Source organism: Hyperolius riggenbachi, chromosome 8, assembly GCF_040937935.1.
Source record: "Hyperolius riggenbachi isolate aHypRig1 chromosome 8, aHypRig1.pri, whole genome shotgun sequence".
In the NCBI taxonomy this organism is placed as follows: Eukaryota; Metazoa; Chordata; class Amphibia; order Anura; family Hyperoliidae; genus Hyperolius; species Hyperolius riggenbachi.
Window position 1 is genome coordinate 134,295,083 of NC_090653.1, and position 25,017 is coordinate 134,320,099.

Here is a 25,017-nt window from a genome sequence, read left to right on the forward strand (position 1 = left end):
TTTTATACATACCTGGGGCTTCCTCCAGCCCCCTTCAGGCTAATCAGTCCCTCGCTGTCCTCCACCACCCGGATCTTCTGCTATGAGTCCTGGTAATTCAGCCACTCAGCGCTGTCCGGCCGCATGCCGCTCCCACAGCCAGGAACATTCTGCACCTGCGCAATAGTGCTGCACAGGTGTAGTATGCTCCTGGCGGCGGAGTGTGTGCATGCGCACTACGCCCGACTGGCTCAAGTACCTGGACTCATAGCAGAAGATCCAGGTGGTGGAGGAGGACAACGAGGGACTGATTATCCTGAAGGCGGCTGGAGGAAGCCCCAGGTATTCATAAAACTTTAATTTCATCCGTCTCAGGTTTACTTTGTTACACAGTAGTACTATACTCTACATATGCACTCCCCACAGAGCTGAAGGGAATCCACTGAGAATGCTGTGCACATTGAACACAGAGGTGTTGTCTGTTTACAATCTCCTCATTCCCCTGCAGAGTACCTGCACATCATTCTTACATGTACCCTCACTTACATTGCCTAGGGCCTGATAGATGTTCTTTGTTCCGGTTTGTACCTTTTACAAGTACTCTTACCAAGAACTAGTTTTAGTCTAAAGGGAATAAATATAGTAGTCTACATATCCTTCTCACTTCAGTTGTCTTGTAAAATTCCTAAGCGTTGGCAGTTAAGAGACGAATTTCATGTTACATACTTTTAATCAACAAAATTGTAATATGCAAATTAGAGGAGTCGGAGTCGGTGGAATCCTAAACTGAGGAGTCGGAGTCGGTGGATTTTTGGACCGACTCCACAGCCCTGCACATACAGCAGTTGGACTGGTTCATTGTTGTGAAGTGTATTATATTGCCTTGCCTACATGAAACAGGTTCTGAGGACTTAAAGAATGTTGTAGATAGCTACAAGTCTGTAAAATGATTTAAATGATCAGAAAAAGTGGATTTTAGTTATTTAATCATCCAGAACATCTAAAGCCAGAAAGCATTTCAAAGACTTGCAGATGTATTCAGACCAAGCAAAAGTGCAGGGTGCTTTGATGCCATACAACACACAGAGCACAATGCTAGAAGTGGAGTACAGTGTGCTTCAGTCCAGCCTCTGTCAATGGAAGCTAGATAGTAAACTCTCACATTAACTGACATCGTTGGTCACAGAAACATTACTGGAACTGCATTTGAGAGCAGTAGCCAGCATGGTTTCCGGATGTGCACTCCTGCTTGTACCTCCAGTGTCTGGCTGAATAAAACAACTATTCACTATCCTGCCCATTATCTCTCGATAGCAGCTACCACACAGTTGGTGACCCTTGCACTGCATCAGAAGGGAGGAGATTCAGTCATTCTTGCATTGGAGATGGAGGAAATTGAGGTATGGAAATGGGGGGTGAACAAAACTCAAGGATACTTTGAGTATTAGGACTTCTAGATACAAACCTGCTCCTCATTACACAGTTGTTGGTAACGTTGAGCTAACAGGTAAGACTGGAAACAAATTCACACTGAGCAGCCAGGTTACAGTACCTGCATGGCATGTGCAAGGGTCACATGACAGAATCACAATGGGACAAATGTTGGTTGCCTGAACTAGGTAGAAATCTTCAGTCACTGTCAAAAGTGTTTAGACACGGCAGCTAACAAAAACAATACATGCCCAAGACTGTTTGTTAATCAGTAACTTGCAGTATTAGGCAAGTCACAATCGTATCCAAAGCCGTATTGTAATGAGAATGCAGATGCAGCCAGTGTAGAACCTTGTGGAGTGGAGATTTGAAACACTTTTCAAGGAGAGATTCAAGCTCTAGTCATTTTCTGTTAGCTAGTTTATCATTATATAGTGCTTACATATTTCCACAGCTCTTTCTATGAAGCGAAAAAAAAAAAAAACAAAAAAAAAAAAACACCACCTAGACTGAACATAGCAACATAGCAAAAGTGCTGGGGTTGCTACAGCTGGTCAGCATACATATGAATCAGCCGCTGGGAGGTTTAGACGCAAGATAATCCCGATGAACGGCTCTCTGCAGAAAAACCATAAACAAAGAAGAAACAATGAGAGACAGTTGAGATAAGTGCTTCAAAAGACAGTGATGTCCACGACTTTCTAAAAAGTCACAGAGCTCACAGAAGCTCTTTTGCATAGATAACAACTTAAGTTTCTTAATTCTTCCTGTTCAGGAAACAATATGAGACTCATATCTGTGCAAATGTTTTATTTTTTAGCTGTACTACACATACAAATCATTATATCATAAGTTTATTTTCACTTCAGATTCCCTTTAAAGTACCACTATCGCGAATATCGACAAATTTAAAAAATACATGTAAACACATACAAATAAGAGGTATGTTTCTTCCAGGGTAACATGAGCCATAAATTACTTTTCTCCTATGTTGCTGTCACTTACAATAGGTAGTAGAAATCTGACAGAACCGACAGGTTTTGGGCTAGCCCATCTCCTCATGTGGGATTCTCAGGGTTTTCTTTATTTTCAATAGTACTTACTAAATGGCAGTTGCACCATTCAACTGCCAAAGAAGTGTGTAGCAAGCAGGGAGGCTGGCCAGCATCTATGTATAAATCCTTTTTAGACCTCTTGTACACTACATGCGATTCTGATTTTCTATACGATCCAATTAAAAAAAAAGCACTTCATGCTGTTTTTTAATCGGAATCAAAAATCGCCTTTGGCAGTGTCTTTATAAAGAATAAAAGCCATGCTGAGAATCCCCCATGAGGAGATAGACTAGTCTAAAACCTGACAGTTCGGTCAGATTTCTACTACTGACTGTAAGTGACAGCAACATAGAAGAAAAGCAGACATCAACAAATACATTTTTACGTGTTACAGTTGTAATGCATAAAATTTTACGCATTACAACCGTAACACGTAAAAATGTACTTGTTGATGTCTGCAATAGCTTCCTGCACCAGCAGGGATGCGTAAAAACGTACGAAACTAGCTGGCAGCGGGGGACCAGAGGAGCCATGAGTGACTACGAGGGCACAGGATGGCTGCAGGGGGCTGGTAGATACCCCAGGTAAGTAAAACCCTTTTTTTTTTTTTTTTTTTTTACAGTTAAGGTTCCCTTTAATCTTGTACATGTAGTATACAATATAGAAATGAATGCCAACAATTCTGATCTTTAACATATTCTCTTCTTGGGAGGTCAGGGCAACTTTATATTGAAACTGAAATTTTCCTTTAGGTCTGTAAAGCACACTACTACAGTCTGGCACCTACTGCAGAACAACACAGTACACCACACCCAGATTGGCACATATGCCTGATATTTCAGTTAGTCAGGACCTGCACATTACAAGAGAAGTGCATACCTAAAATGTTTCCCAAAGGTCAACAGATGAAGACCATATAAACAGAAGCTAACTTTGCTCTTCTGGCCTGGACAATACAAAGCACTGCACACATGTTATTGTTAAATAGTGAACATGTATGCCATACAGAGCTGCACAAACATGCAATGGGTGCATTATCAATGTCACAACAATATGGGGCACTGCAGCCATGAGTTCATAATGGCCCATACTCACGGGCTACAATTGTCGCCGCAACACGCGGGGGGGGGGGGGGGGGCGCGTGTTGCGGCGACAGGTCGCCCGTGAGTATGGGCTGTTGAACGGGCGCGCACCCCGAACTGTCGCCCTTCGCTGATGTCTCCAGGCGATTTAAATGTTCAATCACCTGGCGACAGTCGCCGCCGCAACTGTTGCTAGTCCGCGTGAGTACGCGGACTAGCGACAGCAACCTCCATTGAGGTATGCAGAGCTTCCGGCGTGGGGGGGGGGGGAGGAACGTCGGCGACAGCTTCCGTCACGCCGCTGGTCCCTCTTCCGCGTGTGTACGCGGAGGGACCTGGCGAGGAGCTGTCGCCGGCCTGTCGCCCACACGCTCACGTGTGCTGGCGACAGGCCACTTTTGCCGCCCGTGAGTATGGGCCATTAGACTGCAGCCATGTGACAGAAATAAACTACGGTAACTTGGCATTACTAGAATGTTGGAGCGAAGGCTCATTCCCTTCCGGCCCCACATCCACACTGCTCACAGTTTGGATCACATTGTACCTATTCCTGTGCAAACGCACTGCTTTTATTTAGAAAAACTGCATGCAGTGGAACTGCAAAGGCACATGAAATGCACAAACACACAACATGACAAGTACATACACACGCCAACCAACTAAACAACCAACTCACTTACAGTGCTGCCCATATTTATTCATACCCCTGGCTAATTTTGACTTAAAGTTACTTTTATTCACCCAGCAAGTAATTTTTTGAGGGGAAATGATACAGGGGTCTCCCAAAAGATAACAAAATGTACAACAGGAATTATTGTGGAAAAAAAATAATTCTCATATTTTATTTACATTTGAACAAAAAGTGTCCAGTCCAAAAGTATTCATACCCTTGTTAATAATCAATAAAACAGCCTATTACAGCAATCAAACGCTTCCTAAAAATGCAGACCAGCTTTTTGCATGTCTCCACAGGTATTTTTGCTCATTCATCTAGAAGAATGAGCTCCAAATCTTTCAGGTTGGAGGGTCTTCTTGCTATCACCCTGAACTTTAGCTCCCTCCACAAATTCTCAATTGGATTCAAGTCAGGACTCTGGCCTGTATTGCTTTTGTTTCATGGTGCTGTTTACTGTGATTATATTCCCTGGTCCATTGGCTGAAAAACACTCCCAAAGCATTAGGTTCCCACCACTTTGTTTGCCAGTGGGGATGGTGTTCTTTTGGTTGAAGGCTTCTCCTTTTTTAGAACAGCTTGGACTATTTGGAATAGTATAGAGCTTTGGATTTTCCCACAGACTGTGACAGTTTGTGAAGGGTATAAATAATTTTGGACTGGACAAGTTTTGCTTAACCTCCCTGGCGTTCTATTTCCCCAGGATTTCCGTGCAAGAAGTGGTTCAATTAATTTGCAATCATTTTAAACTTTTTTTTTTTTTTTTTGCAATCATTTTTTTTTATTTGGTTGGGATCCCCCTTCTGGGGGGGGAGGGGGGTGGCCCTGTCCTTTGCAGGCTGTGGGGTGTCCCCATTCTATGCTGGCTGGTAGTGGCCGGTGGGGACCCCCCTTCTGGGCAGGGAGGGGGGCCCTGTCCTTTGCGGGCTGTGGGGTGTCCCCATTCTATGCTGGCTGGTAGTGGCCGGTGGGGACCCCCCTTCTGGGCAGGGAGGGGGGCCCTGTCCTTTGCGGGCTGTGGGGTGTCCCCATTCTATGCTGGCTGGTAGTGGCCGGTGGGGACCCCCCTTCTGGGCAGGGAGGGGGGCCCTGTCCTTTGCGGGCTGTGGGGTGTCCCCATCCTTTGGAGGGGGGGGGGGGTGTCCCCGTCCTTTGCGGGCTGTGGGTGGCCTTTCCCTCCCTCTTCCCATCCCCCGTGCAAGCCCCCCCTTCCCCCTGAACCCCTTCCCTCGGTGTGAGTCCTGTTCTACTCACCCAGGCTGTCTCCAGCGGCGGCGGCGGCGCAGAATCCCTTCTTCCTCCATCCCCGAAGTCTCATGCTCTGTGTAATTACCGCTACGAGGCTTGGTGACGTCACTGAGCCTCGTAGCAGTAGCAGTAACGTCACAGGCCGGGACTTCGGCGTTAGAGAAAGAAGGGATTCTGCTGGCGCCGCTGGAGACAGCCTGGTGAGTAGAACAGGACTCACACCGAGGGAAGGGGTTCAGGGGGAAGGGGGGGCTTGCATGGGGGATGGGAGGGGGGAGGGAAAGGCCACCCACAGCCCGCAAAGGACGGGGACACCCCCCCCCCCCTCCGCCCAGAAGGGGGGTCCCCGCCGGCCACCCACAGCCTGCAAAGGACCAGGACACCCTCCCGCCCAGAAGGGGGGTCCCCGCCGGCCACTACCAGCCAGCATAGAACGGGACACCCCCCCCCCCCCCCCCCCCCTGCTGCACAGAGGGGATCCCCGCCGGCCACTACCAGCCCGCATAGGGAATCCCCCTGCACAGAGTGGACACCCGTCCGCACACATAGGGGGAATCCTTGCACGCAGCACATTCTCTGCCCCGCCAGCTGCATAGGGATTCCCCAGGGTGGCTGGATGCTTGTTCTGTATGCTGGGGGTAGCACAGATCGCCATCCACAGCGTGCAGTCAGGCATCCAGCCATCCTGGGGAATCCCTCTGATGAGGGAAAATTGCAGCGGGCGGTGCAGAGAAACAGGAAATCTCCCTGGCGGGATTGACGAGCTCAGCTCGTCCAAAACACTTTCAGCAAGTTTTTGCTGGACGAGCTGAGCTCGTCCAGAACGCTAGGGAGGTTAAAGAGACTCTGTAACAAAATTTCCATCCTTATTTCTTCTATCCTATAAGTAAGCCAGAGCACATTAGAACAGGCATAGGCCTGTTCTAATGTGCTCTGGCTTACTGCAGCCTTTCCTAGTTTCACAGTGGCTGTATTATCTCGGTTATTTAATCTAATCTTCTTTCCTCTGTAGGCTCTGTCGGTTCAGGCACTCAGGCTGGAATGTGCAGGGCTGCTTGTGATTGGATAGAAGCTATACACACCCTCTCCAGGCCCCCTGCAAGCTCTGTATGAGTCACAGACTCTGCTTATCTGAGCCTATCACAAGCTTTTAGCAGCCATGTCTTGTTTGTAAACACTGCCTAAACCTGGCAATTACAAGCCAGGATTGCAGCAGGGAGTGGCAGAAACAGCACAGAGGGGCCCAGGAGAACATAATTAATAGAATGGTATGCTTTTTATTGTAAGAATTTTAGAGTACAGATTCTCTTTAAATGTAAATAAAAGCTGAGAATTTTTTTTTTCCCACAACAATGCCTCTTGTACATCGTCTTATCTTTTGGGAGACATCTATATCATTTCCCATCAAAAAATTACTTGCTGGTTGAATAAAAGTAACTTTAACTCAAAATTTGCCAGGGGTATGAATAATTATGGGGAGCACTGTAAATACCATGCGTGCAAGGTAAATGACAAACTGACATGTCTGCATTTAAAAACAACAAAGTTGCTCAAAAGACATGTGCACACATCCGATTAAATCCGACATGTCCGATCGTGATTCGATTCAATTCAATTTGCCACTGTTTTGCAATGGCAAATCCAATTGAATCGAATCCCGATCGGACATGTTGGATTTAATCGGATCGTAAATAGAATGGAGATAGAATCGCACAAAAAATCGTAGCATGTAGATTGGGCTTAAAGGGAACCTTAACTGCTGCGGAAAAATAAATTCACTTACCTGGGGGCTTTCCCAAGCCTCCTGCAGCCGTCCTGTGCCCGCACCGGTCCTTCGGTGCCCTCCGGTCTCCCTCCGCCGCTGAGTTTCGATTTCGGACGACTGCCAGTCGTCCTGGGGCCTCTTCCGCATTCCTTGTCGTAAACTGCAGTAAAGCGCGTCCGCATGACGCCAAACGCGTCATCGCATGACGTCAAACGCGTCATGCGGACGCGCTTTACTGCAGTTTACGACCAGGAATGCGGAAGAGGCCCCAGGACGACTGGCAGTCGTCCGAAATCGAAACTTAGCGGCGGAGGGAGACCGGAGGGCACCGAAGGACCGGCGCGGGCACAGGACGGCTGCAGGAGGCTTGGGAAAGCCCCCAGGTAAGTGAATTTATTTTTCCGCAGCAGTTAAGGTTCCCTTTAAAGGGACTCCGAGCTCAGCGAAAAAAGTAAAGTTGTACTCACCAGGGTCTTTCTCCAGCCCAGTGCTGGTCGGGAGGTCCCACGCCGGCGTCCTGGCTCCTCTCCTTCACCCCGCTCCGGTATGGCTGACAGGCCACAGCCCGGGCGACACTCGGTGGAGTGTCGGGCTGCAGCTTCCGCGTATGACGCGGATTACGTCACACGCCGGCCGCCTCGCGTCATCACGGCGGCCGGCGTGAAAGTACTGCGCATGCGCGATTAAAGCGCGCATGCGCAGTACTTTCACGCCGGCCGCCGTGATGACGCGAGGCGGCCGGCGTGTGACGTAATCCGCGTCATACGCGGAAGCTGCAGCCCGACACTCCACCGAGTGTCGCCCGGGCTGCGGCCTGTCAGCCATACCGGAGCGGGGTGAAGGAGAGGAGCCAGGACGCCGGCGTGGGACCTCCCGACCAGCACTGGGCTGGAGAAAGACCCTGGTGAGTACAACTTTACTTTTTTTGCTGAGCTCGGAGTCCCTTTAACAGACAACAATTGTCCTAAAGAATAGGTGATAACTGTCACTCTGTGCTGAAAGTAATCGGCCACTGAGGCTGCAGTCTTCACAGTTCTTTTGTTTGCTCAAGCTTCCATAGCAAACAACAACACTGTTCCCAAAGATAAATGCAATTCACAGAAAAGCTTTCAAGTATTTTACAGCTGGCAATAGCCTGGAAGTAAATACAGTCACAGTCAGTAACTCCATAGCAGGATTACCTGCTCTGCACAGTAGCTGCTGCAGGAAGCCCATCTTGACTCCATGTTGCAGAAAGTCCGTGCATGTGCCTCCATATATTGGGTCCCCAGGCTTCCTCCTCGTGTCCCTGCATTGTCTGCTTGCTGTCTTAGCAGCAGTCTCAACTTTCTGCCAGACTCCTGCACCCAAAATTCATCCTCCCTGCTCCGTAAGCTCAGCTGCGGTGCTCCCCTCTCTTCAGCCAGCATCTCTCACGTAACTAACCGTCACAATACCAGCAAGTCACATGACAGCAATTGCTGGCTGGAAAGAGGCGCAATGCAGCTGAACTGACAGAACTGGGAGAATGAAGCATCGGCGCGGGAGCCTGGTGGAAAGGTGAATGCCTCTGCTACTGCTGCTCATGAGCTTCAATCGTCCCCATACTAAGTCTGTAGCTGCTTCCAATGTGTGCAAAAAAAGCAGGGCGGCTGCGGATTTGTGTACTGCAGCCGGCACCTATTAATTCTGATTGCCCGTCACCCTTTCTCCCCTGGCCCCGTAGGCAGTGGCCTATGTGGCCCTACCACAAATCCAGCCTAGCATGCAAGTGAAAGAAGGTAGATTCTACACCACTGAAGTACATAACCTGCAGGCCTCGGATAAACACCTCTTCTGCTGGGAGTCACTGATCGGAAAGAGGGTCCATCAAACCTCAATTGTAAAAGTCCAATCATGCAAAACCGATCTAGACTCAACCAGTCGACAAGCCAGGAGATTCTCCACAATTTTCACATTTATTTGCAGCGGTTATATAGCACATACAAAAAGCACGACGTTTCGGGCGTGGTGCCCTTTATCAAGTGCACTTGATAAAGGGCACCACGCCCGAAACGTCGTGCTTTTTGTATGTGCTATATAACCGCTGCAAATAAATGTGAAAATTGTGGAGAATCTCCTGGCTTGTCGACTGGTTGAGTCTAGATCGGTTTTGCATGATTGCAAGTGAAAGAAGCCATCCTTAAGCTGCAAAAACAGAAGAAACCCATCCATAAAAAGGTTACAATATTGCGAGTGGCAAAATCTACAGTTTGGTACATCCTGAGAAAGCAAGTGAGGTCCACAGAAGACAACAGTGGTAGATAATCGCAATAGCATTTCCATGGTGAAGATAAAATACTTCACAACAGCCAACCAAGTGAACAACACTCTCCAGGGGGTGGGTATCAATATCCAAGTCTAGCATAAAGAGAAGACTGCATGAAAGTAAATACAGAGGGTGCACTGCAAGGTGCAAGCCACTCATAAGCCTCAAGAATATAACAGCTAGACTTGACTTTGCTAAACAGCATCTAAAAAAAGTCAACACAGCACCCCACTGAATTAAAGCTAAAAATCTGCACTTACACTGCATCTGAGTTTTTTTCATTTAAAATTTATTGTGGTACAGAACCAAAATTAGAAAACAGTTGTTACTGTTCAAATATTTAAGGACCTAACTGTATTTGCATTTATTTGCAAGTCAGGCCAAAAGAGAAGGACATTAAGGGAAAACGGACAGGAGTATTTGCCTACTAAAGAGGGTCAATTATTAGCCAAGCCAAACTGTACACCAGGCATCCCTCAGCAATTTAACATTTTGAGGACCCCTTCACACTGGCGCGGTGCGGCATTTTACTGCAGCCTACTGCTGGGGCAATCAAAGTCTATGAGGGGGGTTCACATTGCCTGCACTGCGCTGGAAGTACCCTATCTAATGTGAGCGCATACCTACATTACCGTGCAGCTATTGCAGTGACCTGCGGCGGACCAGAAGTCATGTAAGCCTATGGTGACGCACATGTTTTTAAACAAACCGCCACAGTTTTACGTGTCGTGCAGAAGCATAGTTTAGCAATACGCTTCCGCGCACGTCATCGATTCGCCAACAGGAAGTGAGTGTCACTTCCTGCTTGGTAATCCCTGAAGGCATGTTTTTGGCGGTGCCCGCTACTGCCAATCCGCAGTGTGAAACCAGCCTAAAACTCCATATAAGTACAGCAATCCAAAAGCTGCTGAAATAAATATGCAGCCAGAAGAATAGTGGCCAAATATTGGAAGATTCCTGTCGGTCACCAATTTCCTAAATCTACACTTATGATAAAGCAGAAATATACACCCACCAAACAACTCCTGCACAAGAGAGCAGAAGAAAAATTAAGCTCGTCGCATACAAGATTTTCCACACTTCCTAAACTCAGGACCTCCATGGCTTGAATATGAGCTCTGGGGGGCCCATGGACAGGAAATGAAGGAAAGCAACAAATATCTGACAGGAGTTTCTCCTATGACTTCCTGTCTGACCTTGTTAGAAATATTTAACCCCTGCCTGCAATAGGAAGCCAAAAGAAAATCTAGCCACTTACTGAACTATGTAGAGTTACAGAATACATCTTTGTGAAGTTAGGGTTTATATGGAACCTGAGCCCAATGTGATGGGAGCATAAAGGAGTATCACCCCCCCCCCCCCCCCCCCTCCACAGCATAGAATCATACAAACAGGAGCTGTTTTTGTATTAATTATACAACAGGGTTAGATGTCAGTCAATTCACTCCTCATTCCCAAGTCCTGTTCCTTAGAACCACCTATCATTTTCCAAGGGAAGGTATGCAATATCTTAGCACAGCACTGGGGCTACACCAGCGACCGAGAAAAAAGCTGAATGGAAGCGAGATAAAGGAGTTTTGGAACACAAAGCAATTACCTGTCGAAGCAGTCAGGTTTTATTGCACAATCTTTATATAATACATTTATGTAACACTGACAATCTCCGCTGTGCTTTACACAGTGCATCAAACTAACTCTAAATGGGCCTGATGCACAAAGCAGACGTAAAAAATGCTGTGCACAGGAAGAGCACAGCAATTTTACTGTTAGGCTGTTTTCACATTAAGACGTTACAGGCGCACGTTAGTGCAGCCTGTAACGCAGCCCCACCGCACAGTAATGAAAAATCAATGGGCTGTTCACAGTGCTTACGTTGCGTTACATTGTAACGCAGCACATCCGTTGAGAGTGCTGCATGCTGTGCGTTATGCGCGGCTAAGCCGCGTTAGACTGTGCGCACATGCTCAGTAGTGTTGGGGAGGAGTGGAGAGCGGCCAGGCCCATTGCTAATTAATATTCACTGCACGGTGTGACGTGCAGCGTTTACTTCCTGGAGGGCCGCTCTGTGTGGCGATTGGCCGAGCGGGACCACGTGATGCCGCATGCGTCCAAGAGTACGCATCACGGCAGCCAGGGTGAGCTGCACAACGCGGCTCACTCTGACGTCCACAGAGAGCACCAGGCATTGCGTTAGGGGCACGTTATGTGCCCTATAACGTCCCCTAAACGCAACGTCCTGGTGTGTAAGTAGCCTTACTGGCGGCAAAGGGTACCATGCATTATCCTACTCTATTAGGACAGCATACACAGAGTGTACTGCGCATTACCATAGCAACGCACAAGTAACACTGGTACCACGTATTGCACTAATAGGCAATGCTCCAGTGTAAAACCAGCTTGTATGCTTAATTTTTATATATCTACTGAAGTAGCAGGTTACTTTTAAATAGGGTGAGAAGTGGAAGATAACACTGCTGCTCTAGCTTTCACTTTCAGGTAACAAGGGGCATTTGAAAACGGTTTCAATTAGAGTCATATACTATAACTGCTCCTGCAGCCATCCCTATATATGACAGCCAGTCACTTGTACTTAAATCAAGCAGAGGGACACTGTTGGATGCAAAGCTTGCAGGGAGGCAGAGTTTATTATTTAATTGTTTTAACTGAACCTTTAACTGAATATCATGGAGTTATTCTTTTGGCAAGGTGTTTGCTAGCACTTAGGATAGGCAATAGAGAGGCGCACCTCCTCCCACCCACACACAGAGTCACATCTGAGCATAACGCCACTCAGACAATACTCAGCATTTTTTTTTAGCACTGGGTAACACCAATGTATGTCAGATAGGTGTGGGCATGGCAGAAGCATTGAGAGGAAGTGGAGGCCTCTTTTCCATGGACAGTTGATAGGCAGTGAAATGCCTCTCAAACTCTCACAACTGCTTGCTGCTGCCCGACAACTGCTCACTGCAGCCTGGTAACTGCTTGCTGAGCACACAGATCAACAGCCCGAGGAAAATAGGCCTTACACAGCAAACAGACTGGCTACAGTCTTAGGTTTAAGGGCAGAGTGCAGCCCGTGGGCCGCACTGCCATTTGGACAGCCCTACTTTAGTACTTACCTTGTGCCACAGGAAAGTAAATACAGTATACTGTATTTTCTGTGCTGCTGCTGTTCCAGGTTCTGAAATCGAATCCTGTGCAGCCTTAAAAGCACTCCCTCTGCATCCTCTGGGTCCCCTCCGTTCTCCCACTGGCAGCTCCGCAAGATCTGCGACTGGCTCTCCAGTCTTGCTAACTGCGCGTGTGCAGTCCCCTTCTCAATCATGTTCCTGTTGTCAGGAGTGTTCTAAACATGTGCAGTTCTCAAAAGAATGAACAGCGCAAGCACAGTAGTGGAAGATGCCCTAGGTAAGTATCAATTCTTTGTATTATGTGGTCTCTGCTTTACTTTAAGCAGTTGGCACGACTGAGGGTCCTGGCCATTAGCGGTGGGGTTGTGGAGGATCAGTGAAGTCTCTGGATGCTCCTCTACAGTGGTAAGTATCTAACTTTTTGTACAGCTACAGGTGTGCTTTAAAGAGTAACTGTCAGGCTGCAAAAGCTAATTTAAACCTCTATTCTCCTGTGTTAAACAGTTTAGAAGGAAGCCAAAAAGGCAATACTGAAGTTAAAAATCTCTCTTACTTTTGATGTGTGCTGAACAGCAAGGATGTTAGACCCAAGCTCTTAAAAGGACGACAGGCCGCATACCATACTGCAAAGCATTCTGGGGCTGCTTGAGTCCTCCCCTCGGCTGCTAGTGAGAAGTTACAGTCTCATGTTACAACAGCCAGCCCTGAAAAATCTCCGGGCAGAGTATACTGCATGAGTCCGCTATTGTTCCTAGCCACATGGCTAATTAATATTCACTGCACAGTAGTGTTGTATTTTTTCTGAGTGGAATCATCAGGAAGCAGGCAGGACATGACACATTTGGCTTCATAGGAGACAGACAAACATGGAACCTGCCATGAGCTGTCAGGAGCATCATTCTTTGCAAATACCATATAAAAATTCTGTGAAATCCAAACGTGGACAGTGAAATGCATATGTAATGTAAGTACAGCCAGTATTTAGCTACTGATATATGTGTTTTTTTCTCTGAGACCTTATACCTAACAGCTCCTCTTTAAAGCCTCTGCTGAAGTCAAGTGAATAAATGATTGGCATCTTAAAGTGGTTAGAAAGTTATCATTCAAGTAAAGTGGCACACACCATAACTTAAAAACATGGACCTGTCATTTAGGTTCTATCTGTACTGGAAAAGGTTAATAAATAGTGGGGAAGCATTGGTGACATGCGAGAAACACCCTCCTGACACCAGGGACTTCCTCCTGTCACACTCAACAGCAGAGGTTTGCTTACTGTTCTCCAGAGTATTAGCCCTGGAACAAACCATACTTTTACCATGCACTCTTCTTATTTACATTACTATCCTCATCGTGTGCTCAACATATTTACAAGTCATTGAACAAAAAAAAAATAACTTGCATGCTTTTCCACAATTACCACGCTTCTTTTACATATAATAATTATTAATGAGAAAAATGACAACAATATGACCAGTCAGGAGACTGTGCAGGTAAATAACTGCAGCTCTCCCAGTAGACATGTATAGTCTCAGTAAAACAAGCAGTCCTTGTTCACGGACCCTTATTCAATTCAATTTTTCTCCTAAGTTTTCTCCTAGGTGATATTTTCACACCTCATCAATGCCTTTTAAAGCGGACCTGAACTCAGAATGTCCTCTCTGCTCTAAAAGACAAGCAACAGGATAATCTTTAAAAAAAAAAAAACATTTCTTTGTTACAGTTGATACAAATGCTGCAATAAATCTTCAGCATGTCTACTTCCTGCTTTCATGGAAGCAGACATAGGGTTAACATCTTGAGTTTACAAATTAGCTGAGGCAGCCAGCTGACACAGGTGAAAGATCAAAATTACAGTTGTGATTAGTCAAAGATGAGGAGGAATTAGACAGGCTAAACTCTCTAAATACATCCAGGGTGCATTGCGCTCTGCTTTCCTTCTGTCCTGTGCAAGAGTTCAGGTGCACTTTAAACCACCAGCAAGCAAGAAAATACTCATTTTGACAGTAATTTTTCACCTATATTTTGGTAATTCCAAATTCCACTTTGAGGCTGAGCTCCAGGTCCCTTTAATCTCATATATGCTCTTTATCTTATGCATGGTGGGAGGAAAAGAGAAAGTTAGAAATCTGTGGTAAACGCTTCCTACACTTGATGTAAACTGATTCACTGCAATGCACAGTAAGGGCTGGGACAGTAAGTGCTTGCCAATTGCCAGCAATCAGCAAAGCAGTATGTCAGTGCATCCCTGTTGGGGTGATCCCACTAGCAGCACTGCGGATCACTGCTTGCAGCATTTTGTGAGTGATCCCAGAGCGATTGCATCAGTGACTACAGTAGCCAAATGACGATTGCTCCGGGAAATCGCAGCACTCCTGAAATATACCAAATTGGCGATTCCACAAAGCGCCCATAGTGGGTCCCAACCCTAAGGCCTTTGACACAGGAGGTTGAAAGTGGAGAATACTGTCATAATGCTCAACACAAGCGTTGGAGAGGAGCCCCCCCATAGAGCCATATCGGAGTGCAGCTGTACACTCCGATATGCCTCTAAGTTTTGCAAGTTTTGTCCCGAAGGGGTTGGTGTCAAATGAACTGCATGCTTGTTTGAAAGAGGCCCAACTCTAACAGAAAAGGCCATGTTTGGTGTAAAGATAAGTAGGTATTCCGCTAAATGCTATATGATACACGTTGGAGAGAAAAGTCAGCCATGGATCAGACCTAGTACTTTGATTTACTGTGCTAGGCATTATGTTTATCTATGGGAGGCATGTCCTAATCATCCACACTTGGTTAATGGCGGTATCAGTGGGAATCACAGCAATGTTGTAATCAGTACATAGACAAAGAAATAGCTAGCAACTCAATACACTGAAATTTATAGGTAATAAGTGGAGAACTTCCAAATGACCTCAGAAAGGTTATGGTGTTCCATAAAGGGTTATCCTGAGGTGTTGCCTTTTGTAATTTAATACAATTATTACAAAAAATAATAAGTTGCCTGGTGTAAATGTACAAGTCCAGGGCTTAAGGAGGATGCGAGATGAAAAACGAACTATGACAAGTAACTGGTCTATATATCTTATCTAAAGTTTAGATAGTTTACACAGCAAATCTAGCTGCAAACAGCATCAACAGTTTCATGTTTACTTATTCCTGTGATACAATGACAGCGGCCATGTTTTGTTTGTCACATTACACACAGGCAAGCTGCAACTGCATCTCCAGCCGTTAGCTCACTCCCCTCTCCTGCTCCCTCCTCCCCTCTGCCTCTGAAATCTCTGGCTAGTAACCTCCTCCTCCTGCCCAGACTGAGCTCCCATAAGCCCTTGCTACATGGAGTGCCTAGGCACTTTGAGTTGTGGGCGAGGCTTGTTTACTTTATAGGGAATTAGAGTATTAAAACAAAACAAAAAAAATAAGTATTTGGCTTGAGGAATGCCCTATAAACTATATGTAAGGAACACAATCATGCAATGAGTAAAAGTTTATCTCGGATCCACTTTAAAGCACATCTAAAGTGAGAGGGATATGGAGGCTGCCATATTTATTTCCTTTTAAACAATGCAAATTGCCTGGCTGTCCTGCTGATCCTCTGGACTCTTTCACACTGGCGTGTTGCCTTACCCCATTTTGGCGAAAGGTAACGCTAAGCCAATTTAAGTCCATGGGGCATTTCATACCTGGTGCGGTGCGCTGGAAGTCTCCAATTTGACGCGCGGACAACAGCGCATTAAAGGCCGGCATGCGCGGAGGTGTGCGATGACCAGAAGTCATGCAAGTCTATGGCGATGCAGCTTTTTAAAACATTTTCGGCATTCCCTTTGCTGTGCACAAGCATATTTGTTTTCAATACACTTCTGCGCAATTCTAATTTTGGCAACAGGAAGTGAGCGCTAGAAAGCCTCACTTCCTGCTTGGCTTGCAGCCAGAAGGGAGATTACTGCGGTAATCTCTGAAGGATATTTTTCGCGTTGGGGTGCGATGATCGCACTGCAACACTCCATACCGCCGGTTAAGTCTGCAACGGCCTCTGATTCTAAAGGTGCGTACACACATGCGACTATAGTCGTTTGTAACGATCGTTCCCCGATCTTTACCAACGACGATCGTTACAAAAAACGAACCAACGACTATTAAGGCAAACGACGAACGAGGCAAATCGCTACAAAACAAAGTTCTGTCTTGGCGGATTTTTACCACCGACGATCGTTAGCAAAAGTGGTACATCGTTGGAAACGATCGTTCGTACCAGGCTGGACATGCGTACTTCACTTTTTCTCCAAGGAACTTTACAATTTTATGCGCAGGCGCATTAAGTGCTTTTACGTGGTGTAACGTTCGTTCTAACGATGTGATCGTTACACACTTTATAGAACTAACTTTGCTTCGGTCGTTCTTTCGTCAATTAAAAGTTCGTTCGTCGTCCTCAACGAACGATCGTTGTCGCATGTGTGTACGTAGCATAATGCTTTTAGCCATAGACCCTTAACAAGGATGCAAATCAGATGTTTCTGATTGAAGTCTAACTGGATTTGCTGCATGCTGGTTTCAGGTAAGTGATTCAGATACTACTGATGCTAGAAAGACAGCCAGGCAACTAGCATTGCTTAAATGGAAATAAATATGGCAGCCTCCCTATCCCTCTCACTTCAGGTGTCCTTTTAGGCCACATTCACAGAGAAAACTGCATTGTGTTCCCTAAAACAGAACACAAAAGTCGCACTGCACATTATGCGAGCTTTAGAAAAGTATGCTTCACTTCTTTTGTGAATGAACATGTTATGCAGTAAGTTAGGATACTGAAGTGCGTTGGAACTCAACACACCGCATGCATTTTGAATGCTGAATAAACTTACTATTGCAGTGCGACTTTCTGCATTAAAGAGAATCTGTATTGTTAAAATCGCACAAAAGTAAACATACCAGTGCGTTAGGGGACATCTCTATTACCCTCTGTCACAATTTTGCAGCTCCTCGCCGCATTAAAAGTGGTTAAAAACTGTTTTAAAAAGTTTGTTTATAAACAAACAAAATGGCCACCAAAACAGGAAGTAGGTTGATGTACAGTATGTCCACACATAGAAAATACATCCATACACAAGCAGGCTGTATACACCCTTCCTTTTGTATTTCAAGAGATCATTTGTGTGTTTCTTTTCCCCTGCAGTTCTCATGCACTGAAGTTTCAGGCTGCTCGTTTCTTCCTGCAAACAGCTTTGCCCTTGTCTGTAATTCCTCAGTATGTGAAAGCCCAGCCAGCTCAGAGGACGATTTATCCAGCTTGTAAAAGATAAGAGAGAAGCTGCTCTAATCTAAATAACACACAGGCAGTGTGCATAGAGGGGCCTGGAATGGGGAGTTCATAGCAGAACCACAACACTGAAGAACTTGGCAGCCTTCCAGACACAGGCTGACAAGTCTGACAGGGGAAAGATACATTGATTTATTACAGAGACTGTGATAGTAGAAAGTGCGGCAGTAAGCCAGAACACATTAGAATAGCTTTTGGAACTTGTAGGATGATAAAAAACAGGATGCAATTTTTGTTACGGAGTCTCTTTAAGATGCCCCCATAAAGACACACCAGTGTTCTCCCCAGGCTCTTTTAGCTGGGTGCTCCACCCGGCTAGATTTGGTGACCACCCGGCTGTTATCGGCTCACCTCCTCACCGCATCCTATGCTGTAAGCAGAGTTGCCCTGCATTTCCATCTTGCCCCACCCGGCCAATTGTTCATGCCACCCGGCTACTATTTCATGCCACCCGGCTGGAAAAAAATTCTGGGGAGAACACTGCACACTTACAGACCACTGTGAACGTAGCCTAGGCTAGTTTCACACTGGGGTGTTGCCTTGCCTATCCTGTAAAGACAGCGACGAAACAGATGAGAAAAGATTAGCTAAGGCACCACGGCCCATATGCAATTCACTTTTCACCTTTTAGGAAATAATTTTCCAGCACTTTTCAACTAAAAGAGTACCAGAAAGTAGGTGAAATATTATTTACAAAATTATTTTGAGTATTTTCTTGCTTTCTGGTGGCTTAAAAGGCATTTTATTGACAAGTTTAAAATGATCACCTAGAAGAAAATTCAGGTAAACAATTGAATTGCATATGGGCCCATGTTTTCCCCATATATAAGAAAGGAAAGAAAGCAAAACTAGGAAAACTATAGACCATCAGTGGGGTGTACATTGTTTGAAAGTATCCAAGGGGATGCTATACAAAAGTATTAGAACAGAATAATCTTATTTCAGTTAAAATACATAGGTTTACTAAAGACAGGTCTTGTCTCGCCAACATGCTGAGCTTTTATGAAGCCGTGAATGCAAATTCCAACCTTGGGAAAGCAAAAGATGTATTGTACTAGGACTCTGCAAAGGTATTTAAAGTAAACCTGCTCCAGCACCTCGCTTAAGCGTCTTCGGGCTCCAAAAGCCAACCAATGCTGTGACGTGCCTCACACAGGCACACTAGTAGCTTACCACTTGAGCTCCAGCGGAAATAGACGAGGCTGATTGGGTCTGCTCTACTGCACAGGTGCAAGTGACCAATAGGGCTCAGCTATTTCTGCCGGAGCCCAAACGGTGACCTTGCTAGTGCGCTTATCCGAGCCACTTTACAGCATTGTTTTATTTGTAGAGAGTTTGCCTGTCTCTACGCTGGATCGCAATGGTGGTGGAAAACGGGGGAAGTCTCTTTAGGACCCAGAGGCTTCCACCTCTTGAGGCAAGTAACCCCAGGGGCACCTATTTCCCCATACAGGTTTTCTTTAAAGTGACACTGAAGTCTCGTTTTTACCTTATTTTCTTATACAGCCTCCTTCAGCATTACATTTAAAGGGGAACTGAAGAGAGAGGTATATGGAGGCTGTCATGTTTATTTCCTTTTAATCAATACCAGTTGCCTGGCAGCCCTGCTGGTCTATTTCTCTGCAGTAGTATCTGATTAAAACCAGAAACAAGCATGCAGCTATTCTTGTCAGATCAGACTTATAAGTCTGAACCACTGAAACACCTGATCTGCTGCATGCTTGTTCAGGGGCTATGGCTAATAGTATTAGAGGCAGAGGATCAGCAGGGCTGCCAGGCAACTGGTATTGTCTAAAAGGAAATAAACATGACAGTCTCCATATACCTCTCTCTTCAGTTCCCCTTTAAGCTGAATCGCCGCATCCCCGCAGTAAAATGAGTTATTTATAGCCCTGAAATTGCCCAGCAAAGTTCTACGACTTTGCAAGTCAAAGATTTTGCTGCCTGGTAGAGGCAGAACTTTGCGCTGTAGCTCTGCCTCTCCCCGCCGTTCTCGGTGTAAGAAGACTAAGAGGGGCGGGGAGAGGCGGAGATCGACTGGAGTAGAGGCAGAGCTAAAGCATACAGCTCTGCCTCTACCAGGAAGCAGAACGATGCAAGCCCTGGAACTTTGCTAGGCAATTTCAGGGCTATAAATAACTAGTTCTGTCGCGGGAATGCAGCGATTCAGCTTAGAATTTAATGCTTAAAGGAGTTATCCGGGCATTATAAAGAAAATAAAAGCTACTTACCGGGGGATTCCTCCAGCCCCAAGCTCCCAGGACCTCCCTCGCCGCACCTCTGCGCGCAGCCGTTCGCCGGCGCGAGCGGCGCTGTCAATCACCGCAGAACTACTGCACCTGCGCAGTCCACTCCGGCCCACGTGGCGGTGATTGACAGCGACGCTCGCGCAGGCGCAGTACAGAGCGACCTGGAGGTCGCTCTGACGTCATTGCCGGGGACCGGGACGGAGCTCCGGCGAACGGCTGCTCGCAGAGGTGCGGCGAGGGAGGTCCTGGGAGCTTGGGGCTGGAGGAAGCCCCCGGTAAGTAGCCTTTATTTTCTTTATAATGCCCGGATAACTCCTTTAAGAAGGATGAATAAGAAAATAAGGTAAAAAACAGACTTCAGTGTCTCTTTAACACAGTTTCCCACAACAGCCTGGTGCAGAAGCTGAGGATACAGGGACAAGGAGAATAGGTGTGTACATGGATGGAGAATTGGTTAAGGGACAGAAGGCAAAGAGAGGCAGTAAACTGATCATAATCAAACTGGGAAACTTAGCAGAAGGGTCGCCAAAGGCATACATTTAAATTCCTGCAGAAACTTTGGGCCATGTTATATACCATTACCCCTCCAAGTTGTCTGGGGGGGGGGGGGGGGATTTAGGCCTCTTTCACAGTAGGTCTTTGCGGTTTGATACAACGTTAAAGTCGCAACGCATATTACAACGCAACGCCCACAAAAAGTCGCAACGCAACTTAATGCCCCATTATCGTCACATACAGTAGAGCATACAGGCAATAAAAAGTATGCTTCTAATTAACGTGTATAACGCACAGCATGCAGCACTTTCTAATAACACTACACGTTACACACAAACGCAACGTATGCACTGTAAATGTCGCACAGACTTAGTATTGTTGTGTTAGTCTGTGTTGAAACAGTTTTTTAACGTGTGACTAACGTCGCACTGTGAAAGAGGCCTTAATGTGAGCCCGGCTATTACCAGCAGCCAAACTACCTCTTTTTCCTAATTTGAGTTTTGGCAATCGCCTGCGCCCACATTAGTCACTGAGTGGCATTATAGTTGCAATTCTCATTATGGACTATGACGGCAGCCAAACAATTTTTTTTTTTTTACTAATTTTCAATAAGAGAGAAGCACCCAGCACAAAGCTGAATGATAGTGGCTGAAAGGGACGCAGAATACACAGTGCTAGGCAGCAGCCAAAAGACCTGGAACCTAGAAGAGCATCTAGAAGAAGGTGTGGGTTTGTGTTGGGAATGGGTTGACACAGGGCCCGTGGGAGGAAGGGAAGTGAGACCATCTTGACAGGCATAGTAAAGCTTAGGGTCCATTTCCACTACATGCAAACTCACATTTTCTGCACACAGATTGGCATAGCAACGTATTTTAATGGTCCTTTTTCCATTCCGTGCAGAATCTGTATGCTGTATATGTGTTTTGTTTTTTTTTGGTGTGTGGGGGGGATGGTCAGAGAGCTGTACTCCAAAACTTGTGCCTGAATTATTTTTCATTTAGGCAGTTTTCTCCACCTCTACAGTCATGTACACAGGTGCAAAACATATCATCAGGCAGGGTTCGGTACTCTATCTGCTGGGCAAAATTGCAGGGCTGAGGCTGTACAGATGTATCACTAGCCTGCAAGTGAGCAACTGGTTTTGTTGCTATACAACAGGGGGGGGAATAAAGGCCAGAGCGGAAATGATGTCATGCAGCGGACAGTGCGAGTACAGAGAATAATGCATCACTTGGCCCAAGTCGGTCCGCAGGGCTGGCCAAGGGATCGGGGAGCATTGCGGAGCACTGTACACTCGCAACATTCTGAGCAACAGCAGTCAAACTTCTGTACAATATATACAGTGGGTTGCAAAAGTATTCAGCCCCCTTGAAGTTTTCCACATTTTGTCATATTACTGCCACAAACATGAATCAATTTTATTGGAATTCCACATGAAAGACCAACACAAAGTGGTGTACACATGAGAAGTGGAACGAAAATCATACATGATTCCAAACATTTTTTACAAATAAATAACTGCAAAGTGGTGTGTGCATAATTATTCGGCCCCCTTTGATCTGAGTGCAGTCAGTTGCCTATAGACATTGCCTGATGAGTGCTAATGACTAAATAGAGTGCACCTGTGTGTAATCTAATGTCAGTACAAATACAGCTGCTCTGTGAGGGCCTCATAGGTTGTCAAAGAGAATATTGGGAGCAACAACACCGTGAAGTCCAAAGAACACACAAGACAGGTCCAAGACAGGTCAGGGATCAAGTTATTGAGAAATTTAAAGCAGGCTTAGGCTACAAAAAGATTTCCAAAGCCTTGAACATCCCAAGGAGCACTGTTCAAGCAATCATTTAGAAATGGAAGGAGTATGGCACAACTGTAAACCTACCAAGACAAGGCCATCCACCTAAACTCACAGGCCAAACAAGGAGAGCGCTGACCAGAAATGCAGTCAAGAGGCCCATGGTGACGCTGGACGAGCTGCAGAGATCTACAGCTCAGGTGGGAGACTCTGTCCATAGGAAAACTATTAGTCATGCACTGTACAAAGTTGGCCTTTATGGAAGAGTGGCAAGAAGAAAGGCATTGTTAACAGAAAGCATAAGAAGTCCAGTTTGCAGTTTGCCACAAGCCATGTGGGGGACACAGCAAAAATATGGAAGAAGGTGCTCTTGTCAGATGAGACCAAAATGGAACTTTTATGCCAAAATGCAAAACGCTATGTGTGGCAGAAAACTAACACTGCACATAACTCTGAACACACCATGCCCACTGTCAAATATGGTGGTGGCAGGATCATGCTCGGGGGGTGCATTTCTTCAGCAGGGACAGGGAAGCTGGTCAGAGTTGATGGGAAGATGGATGGAGCCAAATACAGGGCAAACTTGGAAGAAAACCTCTTGGAGACTGCAAAAGACTTGAGATTGGGGCGGAGGTTCACCTTCCAGCAGGACAATGACCCTAAACATAAACCCAGGGCAACAATGGAATGGATTAAAACAAAACATATCCATGTGTTAGCATGGCCCAGTCAAAGTCCAGATCTAAATCCAATCGAGAATCTGTGGCAAGATCTGAAAACCGCTGTTCACAATCGCTGTCCATCTAATCTGACTGAGCTGGAGCTGTTTTGCAAAGAAGAATGGGCAAGGATTTCAGTCTCTAGATGTGCAAAGCTGGTAAAGACATACCCTAAAAGACTGGCAGCTGTAATTGCAGCAAAAGGTGGTTCTACAAAGTATTGACTCAGGGGGCCGAATAATTATGCACACCCCACTTTGCAGTTATTAATTTGTAAAAAATGTTTGGAATGATGTATGATTTTCGATCCACTTCTCACATGTACACCACTTTGTATTGGTCTTTCATGTGGAATTCCAATAAAATTGATGCATGTTTGTGGCAGTAATGTGACAAAATGTGGAAAACTTCAAGGGGGCTGAATACTTTTGCAACTCACTGTATTTCTTATAATCAGAGAGGTAGAATTTGAAAACATGTTTATTACTGCTGTGCATCCTTCTAAGATGCTTGTTGCACCACAACCATAAGCTATGTGCCACACAAGTGCAGCACAGAGGTCCTGCCTAGTGATATATGGAAGTACATGCCAACATCTCTAATAGCCCAGAGCTGTCAGAAAGAGGCCACCTGTAGTGACAGTAGAATAATAGTAAAAGCAGCTATACAGGTGGGAATACATTAACTGCAATAGGAGAACATTTCCGCTTACTACCCTACAATGACCACTTATTCATCCATTATGCACACACACCATGCACCATCTCCCAACATGGTGTGTTAGATTATGAAGATCTATCTTTATGTCAGCATTGAAGAACAAGGATGAGGTTGAAATATAAGAATTCTTATACAGTGGTAATCTCTTCCTATGCTGTCACCAAAGGAGGAGCATAGCACAATCATATTTTGGGTTTCTATATTTACCTGTAGCATAGTGACCACATGACAGGGGTTCAACAAGTAAATGATAGTCTTAGTGGCAAATTTAAAGCCAACCTCCACCCCAAACGTCAGGCACAGAGCCACCAACAGAAGATTCTTCCCCAGGCTGTCTGGACGGGTGGTGACAACAGGTAGCTCCCCTTCTCCATGCTTGTTTCGAACAATTCTCCTCAGAGAAACCCCAATTTCCACCATAGACACAATGAGCAGCACTAGGCTCTCGAGGAGTCGCTGTTTGACCGGAAGGAAGGTCGCACACTCCTGCCCCCCATTGCCGGCCAGATTGGGGTCCACCCCTCCATACAGCCAGTCTGAGTAGCGGGACATGCTGCCCTCAGTCAGCACACCCAGCACAGCCCCGCTGCCTTCCTGTCGAAACATCAACTACACGGCCCTGGTACCTCAGGCAGGCAGACAGGGAGAGAGGAGGGGTGGAACAGTGTCAAATATTAAAGCTTGCAACCCCAGGAACCCTTTAGATGTGCATACTATTTTCCAGCTGCCGCTAGATGGTGCTATACAATTATTTTAAAAATGAGCTGTTCACTAGTAATCTAATTCCACAGGCTGGGACTCTTTTCCACTTCACTTGTGTGATCGCAAAATATGTATTCATCATGACCTTCTACCAAATACAATTCAACAAGAAGCTGCAACATGGTCAAGATAATCCTTATCCCAAATTTCCCATTTCCTGTAGAATTGGTCAACATTACTATACAAATTGGCAAACATTCGCTCATTCGCTCATATATAAGAAAATCTGTAATGAAGAAAAAAACCCTCTAGGGGGATACTTACCTTGGGAGGGGGAAGCCTTTGGATCCTAACAAGGCGCTTCCCCTGTC

General features: G+C 45.9%; 1 protein-coding gene across 1 annotated transcript in view; it reads right to left on the minus strand.

Moving 5' to 3' along the window:
• Positions 1–24,582, minus strand: part of TMEM164 (transmembrane protein 164) — an 84,995-nt gene extending 60,413 nt beyond the window's left edge. The window contains exon 1 of the mRNA XM_068249608.1: positions 24,152–24,582. Within this exon, the coding sequence (XP_068105709.1) occupies positions 24,152–24,550 (399 nt within the window). The 5' untranslated portion in view covers positions 24,551–24,582. The remainder of the gene's footprint in view (positions 1–24,151) is intronic.
• Positions 24,583–25,017: the final 435 nt, after the last annotated feature.